General features: G+C 44.7%; 1 protein-coding gene across 1 annotated transcript in view; it reads left to right on the top strand.

The window, feature by feature from the left end:
* Positions 1–6,474, top strand: part of LOC119361495 — a 7,878-nt gene extending 1,404 nt beyond the window's left edge. Inside the window, exon 2 of the mRNA XM_037626673.1 lies at positions 4,498–6,474. Within this exon, the coding sequence (XP_037482570.1) occupies positions 4,498–6,443 (1,946 nt within the window). The 3' untranslated portion in view covers positions 6,444–6,474. The remainder of the gene's footprint in view (positions 1–4,497) is intronic.
* The last annotated feature ends 3,981 nt before the right edge of the window (positions 6,475–10,455 follow it).

The raw sequence follows: 10,455 nt of genomic DNA, 5'->3' as shown, positions 1-10,455 counted from the left end.
TCACTCCTCTCTTCCCCCAACTCGGTAAGATGAGTCTTCTTTCTTTGCCGTGCCTTTTTTAATCTGTGTTTGGCTTACGAGAATGTAAGTCGAGTACCTGTGTTTTTGCACTCGGCTTAACTCGGACCACACGGCAATGTGTGATTTTCCTGTAGTGCCATGTGATTGATGTCTTTCACTTTACTTTTGTTATAATGTCTTAATAAAGATAGCTCTATCCATCGGATGCCGGTGACATGGCATTACTTTCCGAAAGGAAAAATAGAGTGATTTAGCAGCCATACGTAAACAAACCAAATTTAACGGTGACACCCTTTGAGCATGACTATGTCACTCAGGTGGACCGTCAAGTACAAGTGCCACAAAACAATTGCAGAGATGTGAAAATAATAGCTTTGTTTTGAAATAGGGAGGAGCGGCACATTATTGTCGATGAATTTATCGTATAGGAAATATTATTTTTGGTAGAGGTATCGAACTAGATAAATGTTAAATTGAGGTTCTACAGGATAGGGGCATTGAAAATTTGTTATGACATGCATGCATGCTGTTTTTCTGATATTTATGAAAGACTTGCCTGTTTTGAAGGGGGGTGGGGGGAGACTTTTATTCCCTGGTTTTTGTAGATAATTTCTAGACCATTGACTAATATTCTCTTGCACAAGGATATCCCCTTGTATTTCTAGATAATTTGCGTTGAAGCCTTTATTGAAAGAAGAGAGAATAAAGAAGCTAAAGCTTTCTCGCGGTTCGTTTCTTTGTGTGGAAGCAATATATATGAACCGTGTAACACGCTTGGAATGGATTCGAATCGTGTGAAGCTAGCAAAAGCCACATCGAGAGGGCATGAGAGACAGCACACCATGTATATATACAAAACCACCTCTGATCGGAGGTCTTTCCATCAGTCGCCTGCAGGCCGGAGTCGTTCGCTCGTCACCACTCAGATGTGATTCGATTTGTTCCTGGCTTCCTGCACCGCACGCGGCCGGTACGTTTCTACATCGTACATATGCATTTTTTATATTGATCAAATATTCATATATACTAATCTACCCAGCCTTGTGAATATACAGGCTATTAACTTTTTTAAATAGTATAATTCTAGAGTGGCTTTGTAATTTTTTGATATAAAATTTTAAGAACAAATTTGTAGAACAAACAAAGAACCATGTATTGTATGTATTGAAAGATGCTAGGAAAATGATATTGGTCAGTCAGTTTTGTTCATGATAAAATCGGATAATGTATATACATATGGCTTACCTATTGCAATTTTTTTTATTCATAGAAGTTAAATTTGAAGAAAATCTTAAATTGAACAAACTAAACGACGGTAAACCAACTACTAAATTAGTATCAAAAAAATCAAAGATATTATTCACAAATCCTATATATCAATATAAAAAAGGCAAAGAGGAGTATATGGAATCCAATCAGTACGAACTACCCGTATAATTAAGATTAGACGGTTCAAGCTTTCAATTGGACCTTACCAATCCGACGCTGAATTAAATCATTTAATTCCGCGTTAATTATCCCAACCAAACCATGACATTTGGTCAATTAACCATTATATCCTATCCTATGTTTTCATGTTTATTATTAAATGCAAAAATGCTAGACGTACAGGGTCCTACAGGCCTCTACAGGCTCCTTCCTAACCAACTAAACATGCCCCCCCCCCCCCTATTTTTCAGGTTGGTGGGGCCCCTCCCTCCCCTTAGCCCAATCACAAATTGCCAGTACAAACTCACCGTGTAAAACTCTGTAAATGTCCATCGATGTAGCATTACTGTATTAGATGGCCTCCACATGTTGCTTCTTCGCGTGTCCTCATCGAATAGGTGGCCTCCGCATGTCGATCGTGCTCACCCAAGCCACCCTTCATTTTAATCATGATTGTGTAAAAAGTATCCTAAGGTTCATCACAAGTTCCAGGTTTTTGCCCAGTAATCTGGTGTTGCTTCGCTGCCCTCAAAAGTATCCTGGTAAAGACATCAGCTAGCAAGTTAAATAGAAGAGGAGAAAAAGTCACTAATCACATCACTGACTCTAAAACCAGACTTTCTACAACTAAGATTTAATCAGCCTAATCCACTAGGGACCAAATCCTCTTTGCTAGATCATTTTGATAAAAAAATCAATAATAACTCAAACGCTTCTTCATAGTCTAATTTAAGAATAAACCCAGATTCATATTAATGGCATGCATCATGAATAATCTCATGGGCAGGTACCACACTATTATAATATGCATCTTCCCATAATAAAAGCTATCTGCTAAGAACTTAGATAAGACCAGCTCATCACTGATCAGTCCAGCCTATTAGTCGCACAGTTAAGAGAAGATTTTGGAAATCCAGTATATCTAAATAGTTACCCTCAAAGTACCCTAGTTAAAGATGTAGACATGTATTTCTAAATAGTTACAACATCTAGACTTTTTGAAATTATGGTGAGTACGGAAAAGTTACGTTAAATAAATCTGTCACCTTTGTTCCACTCATGAAGATAAATAGTATATCTTACTCCCCCCGTCCCATAATATAAGATCTTATTAGATCCAATATATGAGTATATTCGATGTAATAACACCTTATATTATAGGACAGAGGGAGTAGTTGATAAGATCCTAAATTGTTGGAGAAATAAGAAGGGAAGGCCATCACACCCAGCCGGCTATGTGGACCTGCAGCATCTGAACCAAAAACGGTAGCTTTCATTTCTTCTCCAAATTTTAGTGTTTGGAGGGGAACACCGAAAACTCTACTCAAAAGCCCGGCATCTCAGGGGTTGCTGCTGCGGCTCATGGGGTGACCATCGCCGCCACCCCTGTCACCACCTCCTTCGCTCGCCTCTTCCTCGCCGCCGCCGCTGCCGCCGACCGTCTGCAAGCCCGTCGCAGTGGCGGGGAACTCCTTCCACCTCCTTCTCACCCATCATGCTCCCCAAACATCCTTGATTTCTCTCAATAAATGACACGGAGGAAATCTTGGCCCTACGGATTTCCATCCCATGTCCTAGCAAGCCGCAACCTTGCTTGGTGGTGGTGCAACCCTCGGCGGTCGTGGGGGCGGTGCAGGCTGCTGTCGTTGGGTGTTGGTGGCACCGCTCCTCGTGTGTGTGCCGACAGTCGTGGATGGGGTTCCGAGCTGCCGCTGGATGTTAGACTCACTAGATCTAGGGTGCTCCTGCTCTGATTTGGTGGCTTTCTTGGGCATGGGCCTCCCATTGTTGGTTGCCCTTGTATCTGCTTCTTCTAGGCCCCGAAAACCCACATCTTGGGTTCATTTTTGTGTGGGTGCAAGTTGCAAGCTTTGGGGTGCAGTGAATGGTGGAGTTGCACCGGTGCGGGTGTGATCTTTGCTACCACCCCGCCCTGTTCCGAGCGTCATCTGCACATTTCCTTGGCTGGTCATGGCCGATGGGCCGGGATGGTGAGGGTCGTGTCCCGAGCGAAAACTCTTCCCGACTATGTCAGTGCTGGAGATAGCGACGCTCTTGTGTGTTGTTTCCCTCCTTGGAGGTGTTATTGTGGCTATGGGTGAAAACCCTTGGTCTTGCTTGTTTCCTCCTTGGAGGCTCTGCGTCGTGAGCAAGGTCCCATTTTCTTGGTCGCTGGGGTGAGTTTTGTGAATCAGCTTCTTCTTAGTGCGACGGCTCCATACTTCGATGGGGGAGCTAGTTTGAGCGAGGTGCATGTTCTTGAAGGCCTCCCTTCGGGGTCTTGGCGCCAATTTCCATCTGTGTTTTGGGGTAGGGATCATTCCGTTCGTCCCACAGTGTGGCGCCGAGCAGGATGGCGCCATTATGGGTGAGGAGCTGGGGGCTCCTTACGATGGTGAAACAGGATGGTGCCATTCCACCGGACGCACATGCGATGGTGATGGCATAGCTTCCATTGACGGTTAGCCCCCTTCTTCCTTCGCAGCGTTGGCCCTTCTATCATGTTTGAGGGCTCCAGTCTATCTCCGTCTTGTTTTTTCAGCTTTGTTGCTGGCTTACTACTCCTTGCCACCCTTCTATCTTGTCCTAGTTTTTCTAATTTTGTTTTGCAGTGTTGTGTTGGGTTGTTCAGTGGTTGTAAGGGCTTCATTAATTTATAGTCTTCCTAAGAAAATCTTCTCTAGTATACAATTCTATTTTTTCTATCAATAATTGCGTGATCATTCTAGAAGTCATCTCTTTTTTTTTTGAGAAGTTTCGAGGAGAGGGTGTGACTAGCACATTCTAGAAGTCATCTTGCCACAACATAAACATAAGGTTTATATTTTTCATGTAGTCTCGGCAACGTTAATTAATACAACTTTTGTAAACTTACCTATCAATCAATTACATCTATTTCTGCAAAGAGAAAGTTACAATCTACTAAAATGTTTTTTTGTCTACTATATATGTATGAAGTACAATAAATTGGAACATTACCATACTCAGGCAGCCAAGGAAGGGATCAGAAGGGACAAATGGTGAAAAAGGTGATAGAAGACCTTCGAGATGAATGGGCAGTGCAAAGTCTGGTCCTTTTCAGCTTCACACTGCAGGTTTTCTTGCTCATGTTCGCTTCAATCCGACGTTACAGCGTCTCCACTGGGACAAGGCTGCTCCTGTGGCTGGCGTACCTGCTGGCCGACACCACCGCTCTCTTCACCCTTGGCCACCTCTCCATCAGCACCAAGCTGCCTGAGCGGCACCGACTGTTGGCGTTCTGGGCACCGTTCCTCCTGGTCCATCTAGGCGGCCAGGACAACATCACGGCCTACTCCTTCGAGGACAACGGGTTGTGGCTGCGGCACCTCCAGACCCTGGTGGTACAGGTCCTGGGTGCTGCCTATGTCCTCTACAAGTATATGCCCGTCAGTGGTGAGACCTGGGAACTCACCATGGCAGCCATCCTAATCTTCGTGGTGGGCGTTCTCAAGTATGGGGAGAGGATATGGGCGCTCCGTTCCGCAACATTTGATAGCATCTGGAGCTCTGTTGACGAAGACAGTAGTGCTGCCTTGTCTGCGCGCTCCACAGAAAGTAATACTAGCCATGCAGACCTTCTTCTGCAAGAGACGCTAGTCGCAAGGCTCTCTCTGATGGAGGAGGATGGGGAGGCAGTGCTGATGGGAGCTCACAGCCTGATGGACGTCTGCAAGGGATTATTCATCGGCTTGCGGTTGCGGAGAGAGCGGCGCAAGCACGTACGTGAAGTGTTGAAGTCCTTCGAGATGTATGGCCGCCTGAACAAGTTGATGGAGATGGAGTTGTCCCTCATGTACGACATCCTCTACACCAAGGCGGTGGTGATCCACACGTGGTACGGATTCTTCATCCGCGTCGTGTCACTGGTCGCCACAGCCTCTGCACTGTTGTTGTTTCAGCTGAACCTGAGCCTGAGCAACAGCAACTTGGACAAATTGAGAAAAGTTGACGTGGCCGTCAGCTATGTCTTGTTGGGCGGTGCGTTGCTCCTGGAGGTGGCGTCCGTGGTCAGGGCAGCTGCTTCCACCTGGACAAGTGCCTTGTTGTACGACAAGAAATGGCACTGGCTCAACGACGAGCTTCTATCTCTCCGCAGACTTGCCAGGGCTGCCAGGCACAGGAAGTGGTCCGGTTACCTGGGGCAGTACAACCTGTTGGATTCGTGCGCACGCGACGCTTCCTGCAGGAAGCAGGAGCCGACCTGCGTAGCAGCGGCGAGGCGGCTAGGGTTGGGGCGCACCGCCGAGTACTGGTGGGACAATCTGCGGAACTCAACGTCCAACAAGCTTTCTGACGCTGCCATGGAGATGGTGCTGGCAGAGATACTGCTCATCAGAACGGGGAACCGGGGCGAGGAGATTACAGGTTTGCTCCCTGGCATGCTCACCCTGCAACGTCTCAAACTGGACGACCGTCTCAGCTGGAGCATACAGGACATTGAGTTCGAGGACAGCATCATGGTCTGGCACCTCGCCACGCACATCTGCATCTTCAGTGCTGCCGATCGCAACAAAGACGACGACGACCACAAGTTCTCTGATCTGGAGGAGGCGGTCATGATGCTCTCCAACTACATGATGTTTCTCCTTGTGCTACGACCCTACATGCTGCCCGGACCAGTTCGACGCAGCCGCTATGTCCAATTCCGCGATGACCTTCGCGACGTGATGCGAGGATCTCCGTCGCCGCCTCAAGAGAGACTCGACTGGGCTCTCCGCAAGGGTCTGCATGCTCACACCAATTCCTCTGGTTCTTGCAAACTTTACCACACGGGGGTGACGCTTGCCCATGTGCTCCACCACGGGACCATCGGCATGAAGGTCATCTTCGGGGTGTGGGTGGAGATGCTGTGCTATGTCGCTAACCACTGCAGCAGAGAGTCTCACGCCAAGCAACTCAGCAACGGGGGGGAACTTGTCACCATCGTCTGGCTTATGGCAAGGCACGCCAACTTGTCTTACGCCAGCTCATGATATATCCAGAATATATAGTGTATTTCAGTTATCTCCACGGGGGAAAATCATTGTGTGTTCTTCATCTTCTAAGAGAAACTCATTCCATGCATGTATATATACTTACTATGCCATGACTCAACTGACGAATAAACCTTATATAGTTATATATATAGTCAAGAGAGCAAGATATTCTTCTGCTTTCAAATTCCTTTGTGGTTGCAACTTGCAGGAGCCATGCTGCAGTACGGAAATAGAGGCTTCCTTTCAGTGTAGCCCACTGCAGACGGTTGCACGTATACATGTTTTTTTTTCTTTCAAAAACGAGGTTGAAATCCCCAATCCCACAACTAATCTTATTAAAGCTAAAGTTGATGCAAGGCTATTAGGCCAAAATCATCAACAACAGGAGAGGCCAAAATCATCAACAAGAGAAGTACAAAACTTAAGCAATTATGATAAAATCATTACAAGATATGAATAGAACGCCTACAACCAAGTCGGCTTCTTCCACGACAATGCCTTAAAGAAGGGATAAATAGCCTTGCGTTATCATTGCCACATCCAGCCAGAGAGACGGTCAGTACAAGGACTTTCATCTTAGTTGCCATGAACAACCATTGAAGGTCAGCACATCAGTAACTAGACAACGCCAACACAAGTTCGTTCACTGCTAACGCAAACCAATAATGGATGGAACAAGACATTACCATTGCCGCCAATCATGCTCCTAAACAAATAGACTACCGTTTTCAACTTTAACCCCATGCGTGAAGCCCTTATTTTCTTCAGTCGTAATCTAAAATCCGTATGCCTGGAACAAGTCTTGCTAAGTGTAGTCGATTGAGACTTAACGAAGTCTTGGTAGATGCTATATCCGTAAGATCTTGCATTGAGATTTGTGCAAAAATTTCTTTTCAGTTTTTTTCTCTCTTACACGTTATTTCACTTGACTCAGACTTCGTTAAATCTCTGTCGACTGAGACCTAGCCACACTCATCTGGAACCTCTAGATTTTTTTACAGCCAAAACTGGTTACTCAGGTGTTGACACGTAGTATTGTTGGGGTACCTGGGTGGATACAACTCCGTTGTGTACATTGTCTTTCCTGTTCCAATTTGATCTCCTGCTCAACCACATGCTTCTGTTAAAATCATGGCCCTTGTATCTCTTTCCTCCTCCACGAGAAAAGCCCCTTCTCTGCCCGTCACCATCCCCGCTGGTCCGCACCATCTTCGATGGTTTATGAGCCATGGAGGTGTGGAGGATCTCCCTCCCCCCCCCCTCCCCGTCGACGGCAGGGACCAGTTCTGGTTCCTGTTAGATTCAGCGTCTTGCTTGAGGCTGTGTGGCTGCAGCGATGTCCCTTAGTAGGAAAATATCTCCCACGTTCTATCCCCGTCCTGATGGTACGTCTAGCATCGTTGGAGGGAGTGTCGATTTGTTTCTCCGTCGAATCTCGCGGGATTCGCTCGGTGCTGGTCTTCGGTGGATCTGTTTGGATTTGGTCTTTGTTCGTCTTCGTTTAAGTGTTTACAGGTTTGATTCTTCTGATCTACGACTTTCTTCATGGGTGATTGTTGCTGCTCTGGTCCTATGGGGCCTTAGCACGACGACTTTCCGACTGTCTACTACAACAAGGTTTTTCCGGCTCAAGTGAGGGAGGTGCGATGATGGGGGCGCGCCTTTGGCTCGCTCCAGTGCTTGTAGTCGTCGCTAGGTGGTCCACGTACATGGTTGTAATTTTTGTTACCTCTATTGTTGTTTTTACTACCATGATTGAAGATGAATAGATTGAAAGTTTCTCGCAAAAAAACAACATGTCTGTGGTAGACGGTGGCTTTTTGGGGCAGATGCAACATTCAGTGGCTTGTCATTTTTACTAAATGCCCCCCCCCCCACACACACACCTACTGAAAAAAAATCTATTTCAGACTCCCACAATTCACGCCTGATGGTATGACATATATAGATGGCATGTTATTGACTCATTTCATTAGGTGTTTCACCATGTAAAATTGCATGCCCGCCAGAATGGTGTGTAACAGCCCAAGAGTCATGTAGGATTTCCATGTGGCCATTAATATAAGTGGCATCATCATCATTTTTTTTGCATTGCTCCTTCTATTTTGTTGCATGAGGATTCATATGAGTTGAATTATCATATTTGTCATGAATTTGTTTCATCTCTTTTGGTTGCATATTGATCCCTGTTACTTGTGAGTTGCGTTGGGATTTTTCTTGAAGAGGAGAGGAGATGTAGTACGGTAGACATAAGTATTTTCCTCAGGAAGAACCAAGGTTATTAATCCAGTAGGAGAATCACACAAAGCCTCGTGAACAACACTTGCACACATAAAAGCAAATACTTGCACCCTACGCAAACAAGAGGGTTGTCAATCCCCTTGGCGGTTACTTGCAAGGATTAAATCTTGTAGTAGTAGATAGATAAAATTGCAAAGATAAAATAAAAGAAAATAGAAAATCCAGCAAGGTATCTTTGTGTTTTTATATATATGATAAAAGTAGACCTGGGGGCCATAGTTTTCAATAGAGACTTCTTTCTTGAAGACATAGTATATGGTGGGTAAAAAAATTACGGTTGGGCAACTGATAGAAAAGCGCTTAGTTATGACGATATTCAAGGCAATTGTCATGTATATAGGCATCACATCTAAGTAGACCGACTCCTTCCTGCATCTACTACTATTACTCCACCCATCGACCATTATCTAGTATGCATCAAGGGTATTAAGTTAATAAAAACGTAGTAACGCCGTAAGCAAGATGACATGATGTAGACAAAGTAAACTCAACTAATATGAATAAAATCCATCGTTTTATTCTTAATGGCAACAATAAAAATACGTGTCTTGTCCCTTTCTATCATTGGGATAGAGCACCGCAAGCTTGAACCCATCACAAAGCACCACTCCCACTGAAGATAAATCAATCTAGTTGGCCAAACCAAATGGATAGATCAAAGAGAAATACAAAGCTATAACAATCATGCATAATAAAGTTCAGAAAAGACTCAATTACTTCTCATGAATATTTAGATCGTAAACCCACAGTTCATCAGGTCCCAACAAACACACCGCAAAAGAAGATTACATCAGATAGAACTCCAAGAACATCAAGGAGAACATGGTATTGAAGATCAAAGAAAGATAAGAAGCCATCTAGCTACTAGCTCTGGACCCGCGGGTCTGTGGTAAACTACTCACGCATCATCGTAGGGCAGCAAGGTTCATGTAGAAGCCCTCTGTGATCGATTTCCCCTCCGGTAGGGTGCCAGAAAAGGCCTCCAGATGGGATCGCCAAAGAACATAGACTTACGGCAGTGGAAAAAGTGTTTAACATTGGCTTCCCAATATTTGAGAATTTATAGAAGTGGAATTAGGCCAGACTGAGCCTCGAGGGGCCCACAAGGCAATAGTCCCTCCCCTAGGGTGCGCCCGGGTTGCCTTGCCGTCTCCTGGTACATCCTCTGGTCTACTCCCCAAGTTTCCAGGGTCTCTTATGTCCAGCAAAAAAACATCAAAAAGTTTTGTAGCATTTGGACCCATTTGGTAATAATTTTCAGGAAAACCGAAAACAAGCAGAAAACAACATCTAGCACTGGGCATTGAGTTAATAGGTTAGTCCCAAAATTTGATATAAAATAGCATATAATTGCATTTAAAACATCCAAGATTGATAATATCATCGTATGGAACAATAAAAATTATATATACCTCGGAGACGTATCAGCATCCCTAAGCTTAATTCTTGCTCGTCCTCGAGTAGGTAAATGATAAAAACAGAACTTCTGGTGTGAAATGATACCTAACATGTTCATCATGTAATCTCATTGATGGTATGGATATTAAAAAATGAGTGATTGAACGCAATAGTCTATAATTTGATATAAATACATCGATACTCAATCATACCAACAAACAATTATGTCTTCCAAAATAAAAATGCTAAAGAACGCTATCCCTACAAAATCATATAGCATTGCCATGCTCGGTCTTCCTAACACAAAGTA

The sequence above is a fragment of the Triticum dicoccoides genome, chromosome 2B, assembly GCF_002162155.2.
Source record: "Triticum dicoccoides isolate Atlit2015 ecotype Zavitan chromosome 2B, WEW_v2.0, whole genome shotgun sequence".
Classification (NCBI taxonomy): Eukaryota; Viridiplantae; Streptophyta; class Magnoliopsida; order Poales; family Poaceae; genus Triticum; species Triticum dicoccoides.
Note: the sequence above shows the minus strand (reverse complement) of the source record. Positions and strands in the feature narration are given on the sequence as shown.